Below are 27976 nucleotides of genomic sequence, written 5' to 3'. Positions count from 1 at the left end.
AAGCTGAATACGTCTGGTTGATTGATATAAGATCTAAAAAATAAATAATATATATATATATATTCCTTTCGTTTGTCGGCAATATCCTCATACCTTGTAAGTGATTAAAAAAGTGGAGATTAACGGTTTCCTGCTTATCATATCTATTAAATGACACCCCAACGAAAGTATGCGTTCTAAATTATACAATTAAAGAAAAAATATCCAAAACTACTCTACCTCTAATTTTATAAACGAGGATGGTGGAGGAAACAAGTGGAGTTATACACGCATTATTCTTTATTCGAAATATAAAAGTAAAAATTTAAATTTAAATGGGACAGCATACGAACTTCGAGAAGTAGGGTAAAACGACTTGTGAATCACGTTGTTTTCTTGAAAATATTTTAACGGACAGCACATTTTGTCCGCTGTCTTCTGGAAGGTTTTTGAGCAAAAATTTGCTCAAAAATGTTTCGTCAATATGTTTTTGAACAACCTTATCAGGTAATGTGCATGCGAAAAAAAAATTGTACACTCAATAATCTACCTGCGGATGATCAGAAGTTTGCTTTAAAAATTGGATCAAAAGAAAATTAACTTTAGTTTAAATATGTTTGTATTTGTATAGTACTCTTGTGAGCTAAGGTTCAGTCAAGATTAAAAATTTAATAAGTAAAAGAACCTATGTAGAATAAGATTCGGTATGGTAAAACATTTATTTTTTTAACACTTATCTATCACACGACTATTTTGAGTCTAAATAAGATGTCATATGAATAAATTTTCAGTCATATGTCAAATGTGAAGCACTTATTAAAGTTTAAATACAGTTTTATTAGTTTCCAAAATATCACATTATTTCAATTATTACTCCGGCGTATTTTTTTTCAAAGAACAAATCTCTACCATCCGTGCGAAGCGATGCCCCCATAAGCGACGTTCGGTGCGTAGGAGAGAACCTTTCCTCCATAGATCTGAGCTGGCTGAGCCAGGATACTCTTTCCATACACTGGCTCTGCGATCAATGATTTCGACTGATAGATTGGTTCAGCGTACACGTTCTTGGTGTAGATCGGCTCAGATGCAATGGTCTTGGCGTAGACTGGCTCAGCAATGATGGTCTTGCCATAAGACGGCTCAGCGATGATGGTTTTACCATAAGTCGGCTCAGCGATGATGGTTTTACCATAAGACGGCTCAGCAATGATGGTCTTGCTATAAGACGGCTCAGCAATGATGGTCTTGCCATAAGACGGCTCACCAAGGAAGGTCTTGCCCATTGGAGCATAAGACAGCTGCTTCGGGGCGTATTCGAAGTTCTTCACATATTCTGGGGCCTGATAGAGGGACTGGGGAGCATTGTAGGATACTGGAAGAGCTTCCGTAAGCGCCAGAGGCTTGCTGACCACAACCGAGGGAGCGTGATACAGCTGAGGCTCCTGAATGATCGTCTTGCTCACAACTGGAGCCACATTCTTATGGATGGTGGAGTAACTCAAGGATGAGCCGTAAGAATGATCGGTTGGGATGTATCCAGCGCTGGCACAGGCAATAGATGCCATGAGTAGGACAAACTAGAAGGGATTAAGAGAATCAGGTTGATTAGATGGGAAGTTTTTTACCCTTCGCAAATTGATTAAACTCACCTTGAACGCCATTATTGATGGAAGTTAGATTCGCAGTGAGGTGCGTTGAAGAGGACTGTTCGGTGAATGATGTCGTTATGTTCAGTTGTTTCGGATTTTATAGGAGGCGACGATTGGCAAAAATTTAGCGAATAGAGGATGTGGTAGGGGAATGAAATAGATACACGGGTAGAGCACAGACTACGATCGGAAAATATCCGTTCGACGGTCGGTGAAAAATGAACTCTGTGTGTTTATACTTCGTATGTTCAAAGGTTCCTTTGAAGCCTCCAGCTTCGTTTATACTTAAGGCGCTTAAGTGTTTCCATGATTGTTTCTTTTCGAACGAAGTCGTTGGTAATCATTTCAATAATTACACAAAATGATGATAAATTCATAAAAAAAACTACAAATAGGATCCTCGGATAAGCAATTAACACTCTTTTTTTAAATAACAACCTTCAAATGTACGAATTCGTTGAGAATCCGCGGCATAAAACCTCGCGGATTTCTTCCCATACAAACGGGAACGAACGGATTTGCGAAAAGAGTTCATTTAGTTCATATTCGAAATGGCAGGTAAAATGAACACATTTGAGAGGAGGTGAGCGAAACTTTAGAGCCAGATTTGCCCGCGCTTTTCAATGTGAGTGACCTTTGACAACTCGATTCGAACGGATTTTATCCGATCGTAGTCCGTGCTGTACCCGACAGTCTGTTCCCGAGTTACGCGGTTTTTGCGTTCCACAGAAATCCGCGTATCTCGAATTTCCGCGTATCTCGAATATTGCTTGACACATAGTTTATATTAGGAGTTAAGAGATCGAGCTATTGTGTACATGTATCATCGAATATTCAAAATTTTTCTTTGTCCATTAATATGAATGCAATGCAAGCGTATTCAAACTACATAAATTGCAACAAACGAAATTAAAAGCGTAAGTTATGCAAATGTGTAATTTACACATTTTTTCGTGTGGTTGTACATCTCAGGAATTTAAATCGATGTAATAAACCCAATCTACTGTCAAATTTTGAAAACCGCGTATCTCCGAATCCGCGTAAGTCGAGAACCGCGTAACTCGAGAACAGACTGTACCTTCAAATTCGTGACAGTAGCTTTTCGTTATTCGTTGATCTATTTCAATATTATTTGTACATTTGTTTGATGTACTATTAAGATGGTGTCGTTGTATGTTTCTTATGATTGACATAAGTCATAAATTCGGAGCTTGAGACTATTAGATTTCGACTTGCTAAAAGTGTGTCGTTCCAACCAGTATTGCTTCTATATGCAGGTCAGTCTCTAATAATATTTGGTGTTGTATTCCCATGAACCATTAAGCATTGAAAATAAAAGCTAACGATGTCTACTTACTAAAATAAATCATCAAAATCTGGAGAAATGAAAATCTTTCCTAAGATTACTGACCCCAAACTCGTTGTAAATACTTAAGCTGGTTCTAATTTAAGTTAATTATCTAGCACAACTTCCAACAAAATTACTTGTGAACAACACTAAAGCCAGGTTACCGAAGTAGGAACCACGCAAAAAGAAGTGAAACAGACTTTTATTGATCAATTCCTCTCTCACATCCTCTATTCGCTAAATTTTCGTCAATGTTTGCCGCCTATATAAACCGAAACAGCTGATCGTATTGACATCATTCACTGAACAGTCCTCATCAAAGCACCTCACTGCGAATCTAATACCCATCAATAATGGCGTTCAAGGTGAGTTTAATCAATTTGTCGAAGTGTGAAAAACTCCCCATCTAATCAACCTGATTCTCTTAATCCCTTCTAGTTTGTCCTACTCGTGGCATCTATTGCCTGTGCCAGCGCTGGATACATCCCGACCGGTCATTCTTACGGCTCATCCTTGAGTTACTCCACCATCCATAAGAATGTGGCTCCAGTTGTGAGCAAGACGATCATTCAGGAGCCTCAGCTGTATCACGCTCCCTCGGTTGTGGTCAGCAAGCCTCTGGCGCTTACTGAAGCTCTTCCAGTATCCTACAATGCTCCCCAGTCCCTCTATCAGGCCCCAGAATATGTGAAGAACTTCGAATACGCCCCGAAGCAGCTGTCTTATGCTCCAATTGGCAAGACCTTCCTTGGTGAGCCGTCTTATGGCAAGACCATCATTGCTGAGCCGTCTTATAGCAAGACCATCATTGCTGAGCCGTCTTATGGTAAAACCATCATCGCTGAGCCGACTTATGGTAAAACCATCATCGCTGAGCCGTCTTATGGCAAGACCATCATTGCTGAGCCAGCCTACGCCAAGACCATTGTATCTGAGCCGATCTACACCAAGAACGTGTACGCTGAACCAATCTATCAGTCGAAATCATTGATCGCAGAGCCAGTGTACGGAAAGAGTATCCTGGCTCAGCCAGCTCAGATCTATGGAGGAAAGGTTCTCTCCTACGCACCGAACGTCGCTTATGGGGGCATCGCTTCGCACGGATGGTAGAGACTAGTTCGATGATGTAAAAAGTGCAGATTTTCTGATAGAAACCATGTGATTTATCGAATTTTAATAAAATTATACTTACTATACTAAATCGACGTCATTTATATTATTTGTTTACAATACTTCCAATTGTTTCTAAAAGTATTATCCTATGTTATTTCTTGACAATCTTTACTTAAAACAAACTAATTAAGATTTTCTGGTTATTGCAAAACGAATAAAAACAAATGCACATATATTAACATATGTTTAAACACCTTATTTAAATATACTGTATTTTCGCAAATCGTTAAGCGATATAAATACGAGGGGGGCCCAAAAGTAACGGGAATTGGGTTGTGGGGAGTGGAGGTAGAAAAGGGGATCGGGTCCATTTTTTTATAGTTTAGCCTTTCCATGATCAGTACGCAAAGTTTTGTTGCTGTCAGTGCATCCGCTCGTCTTTGAGAATTTTTCCAGTGTAACGATTTTGTTTTTATCTGCGAAAAAGTGAGATGGCCAACCATGGGGGGGTGGAACTGAGACCAACCTCGTTTTGGGCGCCCCCCAACGTCCCAATTTTATATTTTTTATATGAAAAAAAGCCATGTTTACTGAATTTTCCTATTTTCCGGCTTTTCCTAGAGAATTTTCAAATTCTCTTTTTTCCTAAACCTTCCTTGGGTAAAAACAAACGAATCATACGAAGACGTCATTAAGATGGGTCCAGTCAATATTGAGTTTTAGCATCACGAATAAACAAACATTCATTTTTATAGATATAAAGATTAGGACGTATTGTAGTTCTTTAAATTTCTTATGCGAGATGAATTGAATGTAGGTTTTGTGGTATATAAAAGTATAAACTGTGCTTGTCTTAAGATTTCCATAATATTAATTGCCCAATTAGGTAGTTTCAAACGACGTTCAGCTATTTACATTTTGTTAGGTAATAGCTTCAAACTAAACGAAATATTTTAAATGAGACCAAGTGGCTGTGAAGTGTTAGATAAGATGCATCTTATTATACGAATGGCAAGATAGTAAACCAACTACTTTCTTTTTGTGGGATGATCCGTTCGTGGTATAAATAAGACGGTACTGTCATCAAACACATCAGTGTGGTAGTTGTCCGTCTTCAGATCAAGTGTTAAACGGTCACAGTTGCAACAATGTTTATGGTAAGGAAGAAGAGCCTTATGCTTTAATAATCTATTCACTATAGTTATGATACAGAATTTAATTTAAATTTGTTGTTTTTATTGTTTACAGCTGATCATCGTTCTCATGTGCATGACGTTAGGAATGGGACACGAAAATAAGGCTTATCAAAATCTTCTAATCAGTTCCGGACCAGGAAAAGAATTCGATGTGAAGAGTTCGATACAACCAGCAGTCAGTTATGTGAGCTTTATTCAACATATCATCCCGAATCGGAAACCAAACTCCATGGTGCCTATCCTTACTGTCACTCCTACTCCTGTTCCTTCTACGATTCCTCCGCCCACAAAAGGCCATCCTGTTCAACCTCCACATCATCAGAGCTTTTCATCATTCCGCGAGGGAATTGAAAAGAATAATGTTGCCCCCGTTTTCCGTCCATCGAAGGCGGAAGGCCACTTTGTGCCTATCGTTAACCGCGTTCCGTACGCAGAGAATGAACAAATGCATACGACTAGGGCACCTACACTAAAATATAACACCGTTGTTTGGCCACAGCAGAACAACTACCAACCAGCGTATCATACGGCGTACGACGCACCGATCTATGTTCCAAGAATGGTGTCATTCACCCCGAGATATATTAGCTCAATTCAAAATGAAAGAGGGCCTGCAAAAGGAGTAAATCCTGCTTACAGTAGACACAATGTTCCAGCGAGCAAACCACGTCCAGTACACTTGAGTAAAGGACTTAGCTACAATCCTCGATTTATTAATACCCACCCAAATGTTCCGACGACGTGGTAAAAGCATTGATTTCAATTGTATTCAAAATTCATGTGTTTTATCCAATTCGATAATTTTGATTGAAGTCTATTAAAACCTTTTGTCTAATAATTTGTTTCTAGCATGGGTTAATTTGGAAAAATAAAATGAAATAACAAAATTGTAAAACGATAAGTAAACAAACACATGATGAAAAATAAACTTTTCTTTTTAATAATTAATTTAGAGAATTTAATAATAAGTAATATGGACCCACCGCCAGTAACATTGCTCAACGGTGGCAACATTATGTTGCGAAATACAATTTGCAAAAACTATCACTTCGACGGTTTCGACGGAAAGTCCGAACGAAAACGGCTGTTTACACTTCATTTCCATTCATCAACTCGCCCCGCTGTCGCGGTTGTCATGGATGTCTTGGATCAATTTGCTAGAAGCTGCGAATTTATTTCACGCCCCTTTGGTGCTAGATCTTTAGCCCAACCGATTGGATGGATGATAGCTCAACGATGTTGAACGGGCGTTATATTTGATTGTCACATGTTCGTTCAGCACAGTGGGTCCCGCATGCCTAGCACTCCCATAGCGGTTTGTTACTGCACCGAAGGTCATTTGTCTAGGCAGCCTGCTGACGGTTACGAAATTCAAATGGGGTGTCAAGAAATATACAGAATAAATTGGTATATGACGAAAAATGCTATGTTATGTGAAATGAGCGTAGTGCACGGGTGAAGTGATACTTACTGTTGCCAAACATTGTAAAAACTGTTGTTGGTATCTGGTATTTTTAGGCTTAAAAATCCTGAATGAGTCAGATATTGTTATTTAATTATTTTATTATTTCATCTCTCCTTTAAAACTACACGATTTATGCTCCAAATGAATACAGTTAGACTTTTCTTCTAACAACTCTTTTCTTTCTTTCAACTTTTTCTTTTGTTTTCTATAATAAGCGGAAAAACAAACAAAAAAATCATAGTTATTCCTATGCGAAATCTTAAATGTTTTATTTACAGAAGAGAATTATGAATATTACACAACCGATACGTCATCGAAAGAGAACTGCACATTCGTAATATTTAGACTGTTCCCATGAGAAAATATTATTTGCATGGAATTAGTATATAAATTTAATACTTTAAATATGAGCAAACTAGTCACTTAATTATAAACTGACAGATTGAGCTTTAATTGATCTGAGAACATCTCGAGGCAGTAGTGTTTAAGAGCAGACAAATCAAACACTAAAACCAAATGTATTTTCTGATTACATACAACTACTCAAAATACCACCAATTAAATCGAATGTGATCTATGTATTACTAAAGTTGTAGCGGGAGATGAAATATAATTTTAGTTTCACGAAGCAATTCGTGACGAATGTGACGAAAACTAAGGTTTTTTTACTATACTGTCATAAGGATCAATATTCACTTACGGATTTAGTTGCACGCAGCCGGAAGTACGGCATGGAGCTTTTACATCGTCTATCGTAATTTATAAATAGAAAATAGGACTGTATTACTGGTTTTTTATTATCTTCTAAAATTTGACGGTCAGGGTTACTAAATCGGTCACGGGCTCTAAAATATTGATTAGCAAAAATCGATCGTTTCCTGTTTTGTTCGATCCCCTCTACGAAAATCTGCTCCACTTTGCTCACACGAGCGCATGATTTATTTATTTATTTCACCCATTGTCGACCATGGCGGCGCAGGCAGATGTCGGCCGATCTTCAAGGACAAACCGAAACATCGAACGCTTCCTAAATCCGGTTTGACCGTGCTCTTCACAGATAAGGCCCGCTCTACGATAACCCTCCCGGGGATGGCCTCCTGGGCGGCACTTTCGTGAAACTCGTACCGTGCCTTCCCGTTCGATCCGGACGGTTAGAGGAGCGTGCGACCAAGGTGAACGGGTGATCCAGCTTTACTTCTGCCACCTTCTGGAGAAAACGGAAGGCTCGTCGTGTGCAAGTCGCCTGTCAACTTCTTGCGGTCAAGCGGAGCTGTGCTGGTCGTGTAGTTAATTTCCCATCGTTTTCGCGAAACGTGTCCTGTGCGGTCCAGTTTGACTCGGGCTCTCGTGTTCGGTGCCACCATAAACCGGTTTTGCATCCAACATCACACTGCGCTGGGAAACTGATGCTGCTGAGCGGGCACTTTTACTTTCGTTGTACAAATTCACCTCTGCGACTGAGGCAGCTTAATGTCATGCCGCTCATGGCAACAATTATCGCGCGGTGCAGCGGAGCGAACTCATCGAACCGAGCGCCGATGGCAGTTTAATTTTAAACCATCGAAATTGGCCCCAAATACACAAAACTAGGCATCATGTAACTGTCCATTAAAATGCCACGACTAGCGGGAACGGTTGCGTTTTCAAGGTTGAGTTCCGCCGGCTGCAGCCTCGCGAGTCCGACGACGACGACGGAGAAAGTCTAACCGGGCCGGTTCCGAAAACGAAAACCTGGACGAAAAGCGGGCGTCACGCGACGCTGATCTCGCCCGTGAACAACATGACGTAATGTGAAAAGGGTCGCCCTCGCCTGGAAGTGGGCCCGATTACACCTGATAAATGGTAAAGGGAGCTCCCTTGTTGCTGGGAACTCGGCCAGTGGCACACTTTTACAGGCAATCCATTTGGGCCACCCGTCGCTCGGCGTCAAAGGTTTAAGGGCATACGGTTATCTCGGTTATTGTAGCACTTTGTGGCAACTATCCAGACTGGTTTCAAATTTCCACCAATAGTTTGTTGGCTTAAGATTCATAAATGAAACATGATTTTCTTTCCACCGACATCGGTGCTGAAGAGTCGAACAATGTGTTACATCTTTTGGATACCAGAAAAAAAAAACAAATTGATTCGACACGTTCGCTTTCGTGTAATGTCCAGCTGTTATCGATGAGAGCATTGATTGGGTTGTCGGTCGATTGGGCCCGAAATGTATTGTTTCAACATTTATGCGCTGACTGCAGAAACCATAGATCGCTATGGAAAGGTAATGATGCAAGTCGGTGACCATCGCAAATTCCGCATGCCATGAGGAACTCTTCATGTACGGATGAAAACGAAATTGATTTGATGTTTTATTAAATTTTTCGCACATTCGCACTGTCGCAGAGGTTAAGTTTTGCTTTTTCATCATAGCTGAAACACTTCGTCATTTATAGAAAAACCTCAGCCACACGCTTTCCTTCATGGCTGTTTATACAATTGGTCTCGTCCGATGCCGAACCGAATCGACGCATTTTCGACGTTCGGTCAGGTGTGAAATTTATTTGGAGATGTCCGCAACGGCGCATGCACTCGTAAGCTCCCCGGTAGAGTGAAGAGCGTCCTCGTGGCTGTCGATTTGTACGGCTGCTTACTGGAACACCTCGATAGGAAAGTGGCCTTTTGCCAAATGGCACAATCGTAGCATCGCAAGGTGCACCACTCTGCAGATGGTGCTACTGCTACGTATATGAAGCACACTTTAGCGCTGTCTCTAGGAACTTGTTAAAAAAAGAGTAGTTCTGCCATAAACTCTTAAGAAATTGGAAAATAATAATCAAGTGTCAATAACCGACAAAAAGTTCATTAAATGTGTCGTTTTGAGAACATGTACTAATAATGTTGTAACCATTGTGTAGAATAAGTTAAATCATATGTGTTGAAATAAGTTGTACATCATTACAGAGGAATATTATATCTGGCTAAGTTTTTGCTCTCAATGCATACATTTTACTTACATTAGTTTGATGTTTATGTTAACAACCTTAACAATAATATTTGATTCCGCGAAAACCGACCTTTTTTTCCACGAAGCAGACACGTAACAAAAATATTTCACAACCCTGTTTAAAACTCGATCTCAAAACATCATATTCTCAATGAGAAAAGTATTAGAAAGTAAAGATTAAACAGAAAAGCCAAACATAACTTTTCTCTGGTTGTTTTTACAAATTTTTACAAAATAATAGGTTGTGATTTTAGAACTGAGCAGAAGTCAGATGGAATTATTCAGCATTTTGACAGCGTTAACGGAGATTTTATGTAAAGCAGCTAATTAACATGTTAAGCGCTGTGCGCAAATTGCACTGCTTTCCGTTCTGCCAGCGATTCGCAGAAACGCCGACCTACCTAACGGGCTCTGTCGGTCCGAGCAGACCGACGTCGGCTTACGGGAAAGAACACTGTCAGCCCCACGGGACCGACGTAGCGCTTAACGTGTTGACACATCAACAACGATTACTTTTATAAAATAATAGCTCCATCCCATTATAAAAAAAAATAATTCAGCAAAATTAGCAATTCAACCATAAAAAGAAAACTTACTTCTCGTCCTAGAAAGAAAAAGATAATAACAACAAAACTTCTTCTGCTTTTACAAGGAAACTACTTCGTTAATCAACAGCTTTATTACGTATTTAGCATCAAAATAACATATCAAAATCACCTAAAGGTTCGTTATAAACATTTTTTTACTGTTTAAAAAAAATTTGTGAAGACTGTAATATAGTATTCATTTTTAACGTTGGTCTGTCTCTAATGGCAAAAAAATATCTTTGCCCATCACTATCAAACCATTGTTCATGATAACATTAGTTTCCTGTACAGGACCTTATGGGATAGTTTCGTTTTGAATAAAGTGGCAGTAAAGAGTACAATGGTAAAAGAATTATCTGATGAAAACAAAGCCCTTGTTGAACCTTGACGATGCATTAAAAGGTAAAATTGTACTTGAGAGCATTTATTAATTTTGAAGCGATAAAATCTGTCTAGTAAGCATCGATTCAGCCCATATGCCAATTATAACTGATGGCTACACGGTCACGAGTGCTTCGTACGACGAGCTTGGTCACAATTAAAAATATAAGTTTGTACTTCCCAGGTTAAAAATGAGCTCCATACGGTACGGCATCCAACCAAACATGCATGCTCACTGCCGTCAACTCGCTTTCTCGATCTTACGTCTTCTCTTTCGCATTTCCCGACTCCCGTTGGTGGCTCCATCCGGTGTTCGATTTCCAATCGTGCCGACTCGGCTCAATGTCAAGAGGTGTGAATTGTGGGACGCTATGGCCAAGGTCCCCACCGAACCCTCTCTGCTCACACCGGTTACGGAGCATTGTAGCGGGCACATTGTTGCGAAGGATCGGGTCCCTACCATCGAGGGTCTTCAAGTGACTCATCTCGGCAGGAAAGAGACTCTCCAGAGGCAGGGCTAGCCTACGACCTCGGCCGTATGAGGTGCGCATAAGTTCGCATTGCTGGTGGTTCATTTTTTTCGTATGATTAATTGCGAACGAACTGGACGTACATCGGAGTCTGGGACGAGCCGGAGGCAGTGAACCACAGCAGCAGCAGCAGCAGCAGCAGCCGTTTGGACACGAAGGTCGGTGGCCTGGGCGGCCACCATTAGCTGCAAACTAATCGCTCTAACGACGTGGATGTGGTCTTGCGAGAAACGCAATAATCATCACAACGCAGCCGTTTTAACCTACCTAAGTTTTGATGTTTTATTTGCGTGCCGCTGGAACCGGAGATACCCTTGGGCCGTGTGCGTCGCGCAGTGAAAGGTTCCGGTTCTAGACGGTGGACAGGAGGAAGGAGATATAAATTAGGTAAAAATATTGCCTATCGAGGCGGGCTCTAACTCCTTGGAAAACGGTCAATAAAAAACCATGGCGATCTTGAAAGCCGTCCCACGTCGGTCCGCTCGACGCTGTAAACTGTACCGGAAATCAATAAAGGAGACTAGTTCTATTTCGATCCTTGGAGCGATTTTATTCCACCGTATGATGTTTGTTCAACGATCGTTTAGATAAATGATTTGTTCAAGAACACATGCATGTGACGTAAATGAATATCCACTCATAAGAAAATAATTAAAATGTCGGTTAATTATCTGGTACCATTTTCAATTTGCACTAGCCCTATAGATTCATACAAAACTGTTGGAGCAATACTGCAGTTTTGCTGCAGTACATCAATACTGCATTAATACTGCAGTTTAGAACATTGCTTCTATAGCACCGACCTTTTTAAAAAAAATGGAAAATTTAAAAACGATTTAAAATCTCTCCATAACCCATCTATTCATTTTTTCATAGAAAGATATTCGCGCTGTGAACATTTCTTTTATATTTTACATTTCCGTTCCCGCCGAGCAAAGTATATTCAACCATGGGCTAATAACTACATTCATATAAATGCATGTTCATAAGCTTGAACATGATATCGCACAAAATAAACAAAAAGATTTCTTTAATCAACATTAAACATAATGGTAGTGATCTTTAATATGAATTTTATGAACTTGCCCAATAATATTATTGTAATGAAAAAAATCCCAAAACTTGTAATACAGGTTTTTGCATGTCAAGATATCCTTCCCACATCCCAAATGTACAATATCCTTATGTTAGAATCTTTAAACAATATGAAAGTCAAGCGGATCATGTTTACAAATTTTGTTTGTTTTTGAAAGCAGCTAGTTAAAGGTGGGAGATCTGGTCAGCAACCAGCCAGAGGTCCTCTCGCGGTGGGCTCAGTACTTCGATGAATTACTAAATGATCAGTTTAACGAGCAGCTGGAGGCTCCACCAGCAGATGAAATCATGCTTCAGCCACCTAGCATTGAAGAAACACGAAAGGCTATCCGTCGCCTCAAGAACAACAAGTCGCCTGGCACGGACGGAATAACAGCCGAACTGATCAAAAACGGAGGCGCAAATCTAGAGAACGAAATTCATCGACTGATATCTGAGATATGGGATAGCGAATCGATGCCTTGTGATTGGAATCTTGGTATCATCTACCCCATATACAAAAAGGGAGATAAGTTAGACTGCAGTAACTACAGGGGTATTACGGTGTTGAATACCGCCTACAAAATATTCTCCCTCGTTCTTCAGGAACGACTTGACCCATACGCTGAAGAGATAGTAGGAAACTATCAGAGGGGATTCCGAAGAGGGAGATCAACCACTGATCAGATCTTCACCATGCGGCAAGTCTTGGAGAAGATGGCAGAGTACCAACAAAACACTTTCCATCTCTTCATTGACTTTAAAGCCGCATATGATAGCATAGCCAGGGTAAAACTGTATCAAGCCATGAGCTCATTTGGAATCCCGGCTAAATTAATCAGACTTGTAAGAATGACCATGACCAACGTCACTTGTCAGGTGAAGGTGGATGGAAAACTCTCAAGTCCCTTTGCTACCACCAAGGGACTGCGCCAAGGGGATGGGCTTGCCTGCATACTCTTCAACCTAGCGCTAGAGAGGGCCATCCGAGACTCGGAGGTGGAAACTTCGGGGACCATCTTCTATAAGTCAATCCAGATCCTGGCATACGCTGATGATATTGATATTATTGGTAGAAGGCTCTCCTATGTAGCAGAAGCATACCAAAGGATCGAGCAAGCGGCGAATAACCTCGGGCTGCAGATAAACGAGGGGAAAACCAAGATGATGGTGGCACCATCAGCGGCCCTGCCAACAATTGCCGAAAGCCTACGCGGGGGTGACGTACAAGTAGGTGAACGCACTTTTGAAGTCGTCCAAAATTTCACCTATCTTGGGTCAAAGGTCAGCACCGACAACAACATTGAAGATGAAATTCGCGCTAGGGTGCTGGCAGCCAACCGGTCATATTACAGTCTGAGAAATCTCTTCCACTCACGATACCTGTCAAGACAGTCGAAGCTGGGACTATACCGAACATTCATAGTACCAGTGCTCACATACGCCTCCGAGACATGGACTCTGTCCAAATCTGACGAAACCCTCTTAGCCGTGTTCGAGAGGAAGATGCTCAGGAGGATTTTTGGCCCCGTATGTGAGGAGGGACAATGGAGGAGCCGCTATAACGACGAGCTCTACGAGCTGTACGGTGACCTTACTGTCGTACAGCGAATTAGACTCGCCAGGCTCCGGTGGGCTGGTCATGTCATGAGAATGGCACCGGACGACCCAGCCCGTAAAGTCCTTTTAGGCTGTCCCCAAGGACAGAGGAGGCGTGGTAGGCCTAAATTGAGATGGAAGGATGGCGTAGACGAAGCCGCCAATAAAGCCGGGATACGGAATTGGACCAGCGTGGCGAGCGACCGTGAGCGGTTTCGGATGGAGCTTCGTCAGGCCAAGACCGCTCAGCGGTTGTAGCGCCACATAAGTAAGTAAGTAAGTTAAAGGTGAGGTCAAATCAATGTTAAAGAGTTAAACAAAATTTACCTTATACTGAATACTTTTTCTCGAAATAGAAGTTCGAAAATCATTTTTCAAAAGATGCTATATTCAAGTTTTAATCATAAAAGTCTAATTTGTTAGATGTTTGGACCATTAGCAAACCTGACAATCCTCTTATACATCAGCCCCGAGGCACTGAAAACGTATGTAACCCACGTTGTGGTTTTCGCTGAGCTACTCGTACCACTAACATGCAGCGACACTAGTACTGGAAGCTGTGTAGTCTCCAGATGAGATGGGCTGGTTTCCACCGAGTGACAGAATAATTTCTTCAGCTTATACCTCCCACCGAGGCTGGGTAGGGTCCCTTCGAGAGGGAGAGAAAGGACAATGTGACATTTGTTGGTGTCGCAAAGCGGGACGTGCTGTTTAGTAGTTGTCTGCTGTATTCTCCCAATACCCCGTTTGGCGGGACCGGTACACCATGAATAGGTGTTAAATTTGTATGAATAATAATTACGGATAATGTATGCGAGATTTCGTTACCCGGCACCGAACGCGCCCGTTTCGCAGTGCAATGTATAACAGTACGTCGATCTGCCTGGTTGCGCAACCCATGTCGTTCGAATGATGGCTCCAATGAAACCTGCGCAATTCCCAGACATCCGAGCGCCAGCCTACCGCGGTCAACAGGGCAGACAAATGTCAAATTCAACGGAGCACATGAATCAACTTGCTACGGAGGAGCTCTCGATCGAGCTCTGGTTGGCTATGCGGCCCTTAGCGGTTCGGGTGGCCTCCGGGGTAGTGATTGATGCTTGCGGCCAACGATCGTTTCTCCAAATAGCCGAAGAAAGCCCTCCGCTAATGGACAGTAAAGGATTACGTGCCAGATGTTGAACAGGTGGATTAAGTTATTAGGTGAGTGCCGATAATGATCTACGGTGCTGTGGTAGACCGTGGCTGTTGACAAATGGAATGATATATTACTGGTGGCGTAAAGTAGTTCGATCCTCTTAGGCTTAGGGCTTAGGGCTAAACCGATGAGAGGTGATACTCACTTTGTCTGAAGTGAGCAGTTCACGAACACAATCACAACTCGCACCCTTGACTGTTATATGATCATGTAATAGAAGACAATAATAGCTCCCAAAATGCGCTGAGTGGAGCTTTTATTGCTGTCTATAAAACCGTACCAGCACCCAAGTTCCGTCTAGCATCTGAAACGTCTACTAGCTACAAACGTTCATATTTCCTAGTACACCAGAAGGCACTCATATCCGGATTTGTTTTCTGGAGGTCACGTTTTTGGGCACGCAAAAATACTTAATGTCACCGGGCAAGTTCAATTTCACCTCACCCTCAAGTTCAACGTCTTCAGACCGGCACCTTGCGGATGCTCAGGGCAGATGCTTGCTCATGACATTGAACTCGAAAGTAGGATCCTCAGCGATGAGCGTAGCTTCCTCTCCCCGACCGGGTGCCTCCGAAAACCGGTTGCTGCGGTCGTCTACTCGTCTGCAGAAAATGAAGATGTAACCGATGCGTTGCAGAAGGCTGGCGGATCAGCTGATGGTAGCAGCAACTCTTTTCAGGGGGTCGCACACATAAACACGCACGATGCTGTGTGGCAAACAGGCGCATCTTCCGTTGATTCACCGTGTCGACATGGCGCTTATGGAAGATGCAAGAAGAGCAGGAAGCGTACGCAAACGGGTGAATGTCCGCTGGTGGCATTGATCGATCGGGCTTGGAGATGTTCGCTTGATCAGTTGATTATGCAAGATACCGGTGCAATTTGGAGGCTTGGTTCCAGCCAGCTGTTGCATCGTTTATTGGGTTCTTTAATAGATGGACTTTGAAGGTTTAAAAATGTTTGGTCGTATTTATTACTTCTTTTGTTTGAGGCCTTGTATTAAAAGATAAAATAAAATTTAAATATAGAGTTATAACTGGTATAACGGGTAGTGTCAGGTGTGACCCGAGTATACGTATGTCATCTACTCTCCGTCAGCACCTGTCACTAGAGATCAGGAAGAACGGTCTCTTTGAACTGAACCGTCTAGGAGAACGGACGAAATATATCGATCGGTCGATCATCGAGAACACGACACATTATTGGCGCAGCCGGTAGGATGTGAGTATAGTGAACAGGTTAAAACAGTGCAAATTAGTGATTCACTTTTTTTGTGATCCTTTGTGTAAGAGTACCCGAAACTCGTTTTTTTATTAAGCGTGGTTTCATCTCCGATCGATCGTCAAAGATCGGGTGATTTGTGGTGCCGCCGTCCTGTAACGTGCTCACATCAATTTTATTCGTCCCATCTTTTGTCTCCTTTGACCCAGTTTTTTTTCAAAGAGCATCGAACTTGGCGTTCGAAAGATAGTGCGCACTACAAGATAGACGCGTTATCTAAATACAAAACCGCACTACCAGATAGACGGCTTTTGTGATCTATTGTAGTTTTTTTTCTACCTCTTCTGTTTATTGCAATTGTATGAGTGACCTGGATAAGCTATTATTTAGCAGACGCGACCACGTGAGTGATAGTGAATATAGTGAAAGTGCTGATTCAATAGATTCTGGAAGTTTAGCTCACATTCCGATTCCTAACTTAAACATTGAGCTAGGAGCGATGTCGCTCGAACAATCGCAATCCCAAATGGGAACGACAGAAAATGTGTTAACGCAAGTGATTTCACAGTTAAACATTTTAAATGATAAAATAGAACAAATAACTGCAAAGCAGGAAGCGTATGAAGCCACGGTACAAAGGCCATCGAACTTTGGAAACACGTGTTCATCAAACACGATTGCAGAGCCTGTTTCATTGCCTCTTGTTACTAGTGATGTTTTTCGGATCCCCGATCCAATAAAATCAATACCGCCTTATGATGGAAATCGAAAACAGCTACAGTCTTGGTTAACAGTAGTAGAAAACACTCTGAAAATTTTCAAAGATTTAGTAAGCTCCCAGGTGTACGCTATTTACAAACAATCTATTTTAAATAAAATTTGTGGAAATGCTAAGGACGTGCTGTGTTTAGCAGGTAACCCGATAAATTTTGAAGAAGTAAAAATAGTACTAACAGAAGCTTTTGGTGATCGTCAAGAGCTGGCCACATATAAAGCCCAGCTTTGGTCGAATAAACAAAGTGATGACATGAGTATTCATGCATATTATAAGAAAACAAAAGAATTGATGCTTAACATTAAAACAATTGCTAAGCAGAACAGTGTGTACAGTGAAAGTTGGACAGCCATCTCCAAGTTTATAGAAGACGATGTACTTGCCGCATTCATTGCCGGGCTAAAGCACCCTTATTTCGGTTATGTACAAGCATCTAAGCCTGATAGTATTGAAACTGCTTATGCGTTTCTTTGCAAGTTCACTGCAAATGAAAAAATATCCTCTCAATTGACACAAACAAAATATCAAAAATCCGGTGCAGTTAACAAGACATTTGGTACTAATACAAACGCAAAAACATCTTTTGTGCATACCCAAGGGCCAAGTCAAACATATTCACAGGTCAACCCAGTTCAACAAAACCATTTTAAAACTCATACAGAAAAAATGGAAGTAGATTCCTCCACGAATAGTCGGTTTACAGCCAATAGAAACATTATTAACAATAATGGAATTCCTTCACATAATACTGAAAATTTCGGCGGTGAAGAAGATGAAATTTTGACAAATTTTTGGCAGGTCAAAGAGAAAATAAATTCAAAAATACTTAACTGGCGATTAGAGTCAGAAGATTACGATTACGAAGTGAAGTATAAGCAAGGAAAGACAAACATAGTCGCTGACGCTCTTAGTCAAATACCACCAGAAATTCATGCAAATGAAACAATAACAAAAAACTCTTCGAGTCCTAAGAAACACCTCTTAGATACTACCAACTCCGAAACCTCAAGTTTAGAAACCATTTATTCTGCCGAAAGATCTGGCGATTATAACGGAAAACAAACTGCTATATTTGCAAAAGAAACTGTAATGCAAACCCAACAAGAAACACTATGTAATAACAATTTCACAAAAGAGTGTTATGTTAGTACACTACCAGAAACACATAGCAATAACAATTTCACAAAAGAACGTTATGTTAGTACAACGACAATAGGAGATGATGTGAAACAACCAAACGAACAAAACAACCTTATAATAACAGAACACCCTAGTTGTATCCATAGCTGTGCGATTTGTACATTTTATGCAGAATCAAACGAACAGATTAGAAACACACACTGTACAATAACGGATATTCTGAATACGAACATGCACAAATACGAACGATCGGATACTAGATTATTACAAAAACAAGCAGTCGCGCAATATAACAATACAAATCATCCAGCTACAGAATTATTAAGCAACACCGACTATAGAACACCAGAGATTTTGTTCTTTAAGGCAAAAAATAACATGCCAAAGGCAATTAAATCAAATAGACGGATGGGAGAAAATATTGTAAAGCGGGCTTCACCAATATTTAGCGAGTGCCAGAAACTTTTTGGATTACCTGAAATAAGAACAAAATTGCAACCGCGAGCAAAGAAAATTGTGCCAAAGCGCGTAAAAGAAAAACCGTTCGAAAACGGAAAAGGTATGATAAGACACAAGGCCAAAATCAAAAGACATCGTGCTAGATATTTTTGACCACCTTCTTTTTCATTATATAAGACATCTCGTTTAATTTTTCATTTAATCATTCATTAACTATTACAAATTATGGTATCCATACAAATTTAAAAGTGAACCATCCTATGTAAATAAGATAATTGTGAATGGACCTATAATTTGTTTAGATCAGCTTCATTTAGGGCTAGTATTAAGAAACAAGAACTATTATAACGAATTCTGAAAAAATGTATTACTTCGAACTTCTTCGGACGAGGACGACCGACTTTCACCCCCCGGAGAAGTTATAACTGGTATAACGGGTAGTGTCAGGTGTGACCCGAGTATACGTATGTCATCTACTCTCCGTCAGCACCTGTCACTAGAGATCAGGAAGAACGGTCTCTTTGAACTGAACCGTCTAGGAGAACGGACGAAATATATCGATCGGTCGATCATCGAGAACACGACACATTATTATAGTTTTTATTATTTTTTAAAAATCCAACAATCTGAACATTCTCTTTTTGTTGGCAAGGCAAAACGGTCATACAATCCTCAGCTGATCAGTTTGGTTTTGCGGATTCTTAAAATGTCCCCCTACTGTGGCATACACTTTTGACTGGTTCAATTTGTGATTGAAACTTCCGGTCGTGAACTCTAGCGGTTCGGGTGAATGTCAACAGAGTGCACCGCAGATTTTGGGGTTAACGTTACCCGCCTTTCGCTTCAACAGGTTTTTGGTTTCTGTTTTGACAATAATTATTTTTTGTTTGTGTCTTCTATGCGAACCAGCGAAACCTAGCCTTTGCGTGTGCGTGGTTTCTCATTTCGTGTTTCCCCGTTAGCTTTTCGCTGTTTGCATTCGCATTGATTTTGCCTGGGCTGGGGATGGTTCGAATTTTTAAATCTGTTTTCGAACCGTCTCTCGTACGTGGAGATAGCTTTACGGTCGCCACACTGAACGACTGTCATTACGTCTGACCTAACCGATGCCAGAGCGCCAAAATCGATGCCATCAATAATCGGGCGAAAGATTATTGAAAAAAATATCCTCTGAAAACGGTCCCACGAAACAATCATATAGCTTTTCAAGGCTTCCAAAAGCTTCGGTGCCGGTGGAACATAAATGTCGCATGAAAATGGCCATCGCTAACCGATTATTCGGCGACCGTCGGTTGGCTGGTTATTTTCTGATTTTACAAGCTTCACCTTCGGCGCTCACTGTTAGCGCTAAAACAATGTAAAGCCTACAAAGGGGCGAGCATTACGCCGTGAGGGTAACCGATTTAGCGGGAGATGACGTAGAAAAAAAATGGAAGGAGCGAGCTGTGTATAAAAAGCATACATCAATCATAATGGAAACGATAAAACCGTGCATTACTTGCTCACAGACTACATGTAAATTGTATTCCTGTCCTTAAAAGATCAAGCCTGTTTTTACTTTTTCTCTCTTAGGAACGTTGTGTGCAAATATTAAAAAATAAACTTTTAATCATTCAATGCATTCATTTAACTAACATTCCAATCAAAATCCAATTAAGTAAAACTTGAAGCAAAATCAAAATAATAATCAGCATATTTGGCATGATAAGTTTTCTTGTGGTAAAATATTTGTATTATTAGATAGTTTAGCTATTTATGCTACGAGTATAAATGGTAATTAAAATAATCTATTTATTTCAATATATTTATACAACTTGACTGGGTCTTAGAAGTGTTTATTTTAATACATTTGATAAGTTATTGATTAATTCTACAAGGCAAACTGAACATTGTTCAAGTTAGGAATTTCATAAACATGGTCTTCTGAACTCCGATATCAATAGTAATTTAATCTTTAAGTAATGCAACAGACTAACATTTCTCTTAGAAATTTGTTGCTATTTCTCTGTTAAACAGTCTTCTAAGAAGAATTTATTCTTCAACGTAGGATCTCATTGTTTGACTGTGTCAGTACTTAAGATGACAAGGATTTACGAAAAACTATAAATAAACAAATATTGTTAAATATACCTGCTAGATATACATCACAGCCAGAACAAAGTAAATTCATTATACTATTTAGATTTCAGATCGGAAAGCCAAAACATTTGTCGTTGCAAGAACGCTTCAACCATATCGATAAAAAGGGGCAAACTAGGTTGAAATTGAAATTGAAACACGCACCCACAAATGGTTTGGGTAATTTATTTCCACCGGGTGCCGGTACATGGCGTGTTTGCAGCATATCCCACGATATTTAGCCACCTACCTCGCAGACTCGGGGCCTTTTTTGGCACTGCATGGCAATATGTCAACCGCGAAAGGTGCGTTCCTTCGTGTCCTTGAGGGAGCAAGTAACAAATTGTGTCCGATGTACCATCACCGACATTGCGTCATAGCGTGCGGAACTGGTAACGGGGGAGTGGTAAAGGAAAATTTGAGAAACGACGGCAGATTCTCAACGAAAACAAAAACTAACTTGGTCACACCACTTCATGTTAGAGTTGGTACAAATGCCTGATGGTATCTGCGTGATGGGAGATTTTATCATTCCACAAGTTGAAGATGCGCAATCGTTTCCGATCAGTTCCAATTACAGTGGTTCGTCTTGCAGCCGGAGGCCATCTTATTTCCTCCATATATTTTCCTACACAAAATATCATCGAAAATTAGCGTTGTGTTGAAATTTATCTAAACAAAACCCCCCTAGAGCAAAATCAATCCACGGGAAGGGCTTTATGGCAGACTCGGCTTATAAAAATTGTCCTCGTGTAAAAACTTCGATAGAGGTTCCAAGTGTGCACGCACACCCAGAGAACAACATCGAGGAAGGTAATTAACCTTTGGCCACCACCGAGTGTAGTGGCGTGGCGCCGATTGTTTGGGACTTGTCAGTTTCGATTTCATCTGTCACCCGAGGCATGACGTCACGGATCACGATGGCCTCCTACCGTACCTGCCGCAGGGCAGACCGACGAGGAATGACCCCTAGTCCCTTGGAAAAATGGATCGCCACACAACAACAATAATGGATCAATCTTTTATTTCCCATCGAAGCGAAGCGTGGATGCATTCCGCGAGACGGAATGCTGGAATCGCTTCAGCTTGAGCAATAAAAAATCGACTAACAAGCTTGCGACAAAAATAAACAATCGACAAAACACAACGAAAAAGGGTTAAAAATAAATAAAACCCCCAACAGCGGTAAAAAAACTCACGGGCGAGATGGAGGGGCAAAAACAAAACTTTGTTCGGCTACAGAGGTAAAAACAAAATCACCAAATTCACTAACGAACGACCTCAACGGCTGCGGTTCCGACACGATACACCAACCGATCGGTGGTTTGTAGGTGAGAAATTTCCATCAAGATCTGTCCCCCGCTTCGCATCACCGCGACCACGTTTGTGCAGTGACACAGACAGCTACCCTAGACAGAGGAGTACAGGAGGACATCAAAATACAACCCACCAGCAGTCATCCATTGATTCACTTGTGAAGTGTGATGTGATAGTTCAGTGTGGCACGAGTTTACTACTATGCATCGAAGAAGGTCATCCCCAGCGCAGAGGCTTTGGTTAGCTTCTTCGCGGGGAACCGCATGGTGCGATGATGTGCTCGACCAAGTGTTTAAGCTCGGAGAGATCAGGAGATGGAGCGAGAAGGAGAAATAGAGAGAGGGTCCTCGGATTAAGTATGGGTTGTGATTTGTCGGCTGTTTTCATATAAATATTAGACCGAACGCTTCCAGAGGTATCATTGCATCGTCAGCTTCGATTCAGTGCAGACCTACAAACCAATAAGATGGCGTTTAAGGTAAGAGTTACAAGCAGCAAGCAACAAATAGCAACAAGTGATCGATCGTGTGCCCGGTGATGAGTGTGAAGTGCCCAAGAGTTCAGTCAAGGTGGTCTAATGTGTGGTTCTAATTTGTGTCGTGTTTCCTCCAGATTGTTGTTCTGTTCGCCACCCTGGCCTGCGCCAGCGCCGGATACGTTCAACCGGCACATGAGCATCTGTCCTACGAAGCCGCACCGGTGGCTCACTACTCGTCTGCTCCGGCCGTGAGCTACAGCTCCTTCACCCGTCAGGACTCGCCGAAGCTGGCCGTCGCCAAGACGCTGTCCTACGCCGAGCCATCGGTGCACTACGCTGCTCCCCTCACCAAGGCCTACGCCGTCCATGAGCCCGCCCTGAAGACGGTTGTTGCCCAGCCGGCCTACACCAAGACCGTCTACACCCAGGAGCCAGCCCATGTCTACGCTCATGCCGCCCCGGTCGTCGCTGCCAAGACCGTGTCCTACGCCGCCCCGCAGGTGCACTACCAGGCTCCCCTGCTGAAGAACGTTGAGTACACCAAGACCCTGGCGTACGCTCCGGTCGCCAAGACCCTGGTGCACGAGCCGACTTACACCAAGCACGTCGTTGCCGAGCCGGCATACACCAAGACCGCTTACGTCTCCCAGCCGACCTACACCAAGACCGCGTACGTCCAGCAGCCGACTTACACCAAGACCCTCGTCGCTGAGCACCAGCCTCTGTACCACCACAGCACCCCGGTGTACGCCCATGCCGCTCCCGTCGTCGCCGCCAAGACTCTGAGCTACGAGCCAGCTGGCCATGTGTCGCACGTCAGCTACGCCGACAACAGCGCTCACTACGCCTGGTAAGCTCGGGTCCTCAAGACCGGAAGCGGATGGTTGCATCCAGGCAGCCTTCTCCTCAGGACATCAGAACACACATCCATGTTGAATGTTCGTTGAAAATAAATAAGTTATTGTGAACTCATAAACGTTTGTTTTCTATTTTTGTTCAAACTTGTTTGTGAATTTTGAGATGACAGCTTATGGAGATATGTGTCGCACAAGAAATGCATGTTCGGGGTTACTCTTTTTTTCAACTAGGAAAACTAAAAACGGTAAACTAAAATCCGGACACGTTTTGATGTGATCTTCGCTAGAATCGCGTGAATAGTGAATCACAAAAATATTAAAGATAGGTATACTATCTTTAAGATGATCTCTTCCTTAATTCATAAAAAGTTATAATACATAGAAACAGAAGTATAAAGAGTTTTTTAGACCCAATACGAAACAAAAAAAAGATTTTGGTCTCATGTGAGCACGGTGTGTAAATCTTATGTGCTTGATCGAGAATACATCATAACAACATAATAAACGTCCAAATTGTTTCGTAATTGTTTATAATCAATATCCCCATCTCAATTATTGTGAATGAAGAACAAATATAAACTGAACAAATTAAATTACCTTATAACATTAACAGAAGAGGAATGAACCATCGACACATTTAGGAATTTGAAAACGGCTTTGAAAACTAATTCAATAAATTCTAGGGAACATCAATGTTATTCAAGTTTTGATACCTCAGAATAATATCAAAATGAACAAAACTCTTGTTGTTATACATTAACTACAAACGAATAACTCAAAATCGAAAACAATATTTTTTATGTTAAGCATTTCTGATGGAATACAGGAAAAACTTTCCAAACAAAAAACAAGAAGAGAGAGGGTTCACACACATAATTAGAAAAATAAGAAGTAGCTCATTATTAAATAAATTAGCATTTATTTGAGATAAACCATATCTAAAACATGCATGTTTAAATTTTGTTCAGGTTCAAGGTTATACATGCCCGTTTGCTCTGGATATCTTACACATTTGTTTCTTCGAATCCTATTCTAAAGTGTGACAAATGGTTGCACATCGTTCAACTCATACTGGATGCTTTATTTGTTTTTCTTCTACTTCGAAATTCTTGTCTGAAAGGTCAGCAGGCGGAAGTGGCTTTGGAGCAGACAGAACCTCTTTCTTCCCTCTATTCATCAAGCTTGGTGACTTCTAAATTACGTATTCCTTTATGTATGATTTTTCCTTCACTTGCTCATATGATTAATCTCTTTGTGTGTCGGCGTACTGGTAGGTTTACCTAAAATATGGCCTTTTGTTTGAGATAATATTGAGCGTGTATAGTTTACATAAAAAATATTTGTTGCAACCAACTGTGGTAAATTGGATCCTTGAAATTTATTAATTTAAATGTTTTATAGAGTTTAACTTGTCGAATTGGTTGCGTAAATCTGTGTGAGAAAATTGTAGAATCTATATATTGGAAGCAGGAAAAAAACAAACACTAAGAATTCGTTTGATAAAAAGCTGCACTTTTGCAACCAAGAGTTTTAGAACTTTGACTTCGAATCGGAGATTTCTAAGACTCCGGTTTAAAAGGCATGGGATGTTGACGATGGTACTACAAAATGAAAAAAGGGTGAATTTGAGTCGAAAATCCTCCATAAATTGCAAATTCCACTTAGAGTTAGTAGTTAACATTTTTTTATTGTCGGTTAGTTTGATAGAATGAAACTTGAAGAATAGAATCTTAACATTTGAATTAAGAAAAGAATCAACCGCAGATTCTTTCAAGTTTTATTTCTCAAATGAAGAGCAACATGAGACATATAATTTGGGTGAAGGGCTTTGGTTAAACATCAGCTACAGTTTGATGATCCTAAAAATCTAAACCAATAGCCACAATTATACATTCAACATAAATAAAACGACGAAGCTAAAACAGCTCATGTGCAAGGATGTCACGATTTTTCAAGTGGACGACACCCCGATTGAAGATAACCAACATTCAATTATGGTTTACTTTTATAATTGCCAAAGAGAGGTTAATTGTATAGAATACCTTTTCGCAACGAATTTCAGACTCATGTTATTCACAGCAGGCGTACTAGTATAATATACCAGGATATAGCTACAATATTTATCGATTACAGACAATTGAATTTCTCCATGGGGTCCTTCATAACCGTATGTGTCCTTGTAGTAATACGGCATGTTCTAAAAACGCTATTCTGGCCCAGTATAAGAGGATTGTCTATCAAACTAATTACAGCTTACCCCTAAATTCAAACACGACCCCAGACTGTTACCACTGTGATACCAAAGAAAGACGTAATTCCTTGCAATTCAATTTGGTTCGTAGAAAGACCAAAACAGGTTGCTGGGTTAATATGATAGTCATACAACATTTCAAAGACACGCTAGATTAGTTAAAATAAATCAATGACTAATTATGGCTTTTTAATAAGCTTTCTCTGTAAAATGTGTTTGTTGCGAAAAACATTCGATCACTAAACTGGAACTTTTATTTTGACAGGCTTGTGAGGTCCGTTTTACTCCTATGCATTGAAGAAGGTCATCCCCCTGTTTTGTGGCATCGTTAAATTGACGTTCGCGATGACTTCTTCGCGAGGTGCTTGGAGCTGTGATGATGTGCTCGACGAAGCGCTGAGCTAAGAGAGATCAGAAGATGGAGCGAGAAGGAGAAATAGAGAGAGGGTCCTCGGATTAAGTATGGGTTGTGATTTGTCGGCTGTTTTCATATAAATATTAGACCGAACGCTTCCAGAGGTATCATTGCATCGTCAGCTTCGATTCAGTGCAGACCTACAAACCAATAAGATGGCGTTTAAGGTAAGAGTTACAAGCAGCAAGCAACAAATAGCAACAAGTGATCGATCGTGTGCCCAGTGATGAGTGTGAAGTGCCCAAGAGTTCAGTCAAGGTGGTCTAATGTGTGGTTCTAATTTGTGTCGTGTTTCCTCCAGATTGTTGTTCTGTTCGCCACCCTGGCCTGCGCCAGCGCCGGATACGTTCAACCGGCACATGAGCATCTGTCCTACGAAGCCGCACCGGTGGCTCACTACTCGTCTGCTCCGGCCGTGAGCTACAGCTCCTTCACCCGTCAGGACTCGCCGAAGCTGGCCGTCGCCAAGACGCTGTCCTACGCCGAGCCATCGGTGCACTACGCTGCTCCCCTCACCAAGGCCTACGCCGTCCATGAGCCCGCCCTGAAGACGGTTGTTGCCCAGCCGGCCTACACCAAGACCGTCTACACCCAGGAGCCAGCCCATGTCTACGCTCATGCCGCCCCGGTCGTCGCTGCCAAGACCGTGTCCTACGCCGCCCCGCAGGTGCACTACCAGGCTCCGCTGCTGAAGAACGTTGAGTACACCAAGACCCTGGCGTACGCTCCGGTCGCCAAGACCCTGGTGCACGAGCCGACTTACACCAAGCACGTCGTTGCCGAGCCGGCATACACCAAGACCGCTTACGTCTCCCAGCCGACCTACACCAAGACCGCGTACGTCCAGCAGCCGACTTACACCAAGACCCTCGTCGCTGAGCACCAGCCTCTGTACCACCACAGCACCCCGGTGTACGCCCATGCCGCTCCCGTCGTCGCCGCCAAGACTCTGAGCTACGAGCCAGCTGGCCATGTGTCGCACGTCAGCTACGCCGACAACAGCGCTCACTACGCCTGGTAAGCTCCGGTCCTCAAGACCGGAAGCGGATGGTTGCATCCAGGCAGCCTTCTCCTCAGGACATCAGAACACACATCCTACAACCCATGTTGAATGTTCGTTGAAAATAAATAAGTTATTGTGAACTCATAAACGTTTGTTTTATATTTTTGTAAAAAATTGGTTTTGAGTTATGAGATGAAAGCTTATGGAGATACAGTCGGACGTCGATTATCCGGGGCCGGATTAACCGGGGGGCGGATTATCCGGGGGTCTTGCAACTGACAACTGCACAACCGGGCTGAAATGTTTCCATGAATATTAGGTTGGTTCACAACATTTTGTAGCAATAATGTGTCAAATAAATTTTCTCTGATCGAAAATAGCAATAAAAATACCATAGGAAAATAATTCAAACATTTTTTATGATTAATCATCTAACTGGAACTGGTCAAAAGTGAACTAGCCGAGACTCAAACCAGGTATTATAAACGTATTTTAGTATATGTTCGATTATCCGTGGAATTCGGTTATCCGGGGACCTCTCGGTCCCGACACCCCCGGATAATCGACGTTCACCTGTATGTGTCGTACACGGAATGCGGCTTTGTAAAAACAATTAAGATACATCAATCCTAAGAATTTGGTTGCAAGCCCACAACTGAAGAAAATAATTATGTCTCGTGTAACGGTGATCTACGTTAAGTTAGAGTAAATGAATAAGAACACAGTTCTTTAGTACAACAAATACACAAAAAAACGATTTAAATGATTGGCATTACATAAACAGCCATAAACTCAAGTTAACCCTTTGCACTCGAGCGGCCCGTTAGAGGAACCAAA

The 27976-nt window shown here is 41.6% G+C and overlaps 5 protein-coding genes across 5 annotated transcripts in view; 4 read left to right on the top strand and 1 right to left on the bottom strand.

The window, feature by feature from the left end:
* The window catches only part of LOC131287727 (glucose-6-phosphate 1-dehydrogenase), a 284204-nt gene that overhangs the window by 188389 nt on the left and 67839 nt on the right, over window positions 1–27976 (top strand). The gene's annotated exons all lie outside the window — the stretch shown is intronic.
* Window positions 885–1640, bottom strand: LOC131285256 (adhesive plaque matrix protein-like). The gene is made up of 2 exons (XM_058314109.1): window positions 1629–1640; window positions 885–1556 (listed from the first exon to the last, which is right to left on the bottom strand). The coding sequence occupies exons 1-2, from the start codon at window positions 1638–1640 to the stop codon at window positions 885–887; spliced, it is 684 nt and encodes a 227-aa protein (XP_058170092.1).
* On the top strand, window positions 3330–4086 carry LOC131285255 (adhesive plaque matrix protein-like). Its single transcript, XM_058314108.1, has 2 exons — window positions 3330–3341; window positions 3415–4086. Exons 1-2 carry the CDS (start codon window positions 3330–3332, stop codon window positions 4084–4086), a joined length of 684 nt encoding a protein of 227 aa, XP_058170091.1.
* On the top strand, window positions 22602–23467 carry LOC131285254 (cuticle protein LPCP-23-like). The gene is made up of 2 exons (XM_058314107.1): window positions 22602–22613; window positions 22748–23467. The coding sequence occupies exons 1-2, from the start codon at window positions 22602–22604 to the stop codon at window positions 23465–23467; spliced, it is 732 nt and encodes a 243-aa protein (XP_058170090.1).
* LOC131285253 (cuticle protein LPCP-23-like) lies at window positions 26292–27157 on the top strand. Its single transcript, XM_058314106.1, has 2 exons — window positions 26292–26303; window positions 26438–27157. The coding sequence occupies exons 1-2, from the start codon at window positions 26292–26294 to the stop codon at window positions 27155–27157; spliced, it is 732 nt and encodes a 243-aa protein (XP_058170089.1).

Source organism: Anopheles ziemanni, chromosome 3, assembly GCF_943734765.1.
Source record: "Anopheles ziemanni chromosome 3, idAnoZiCoDA_A2_x.2, whole genome shotgun sequence".
In the NCBI taxonomy this organism is placed as follows: domain Eukaryota; kingdom Metazoa; phylum Arthropoda; class Insecta; order Diptera; family Culicidae; genus Anopheles; species Anopheles ziemanni.
The sequence above is the reverse complement of the archived record's forward strand: the minus strand, read 5'-3'. Positions and strand labels throughout refer to the sequence as shown.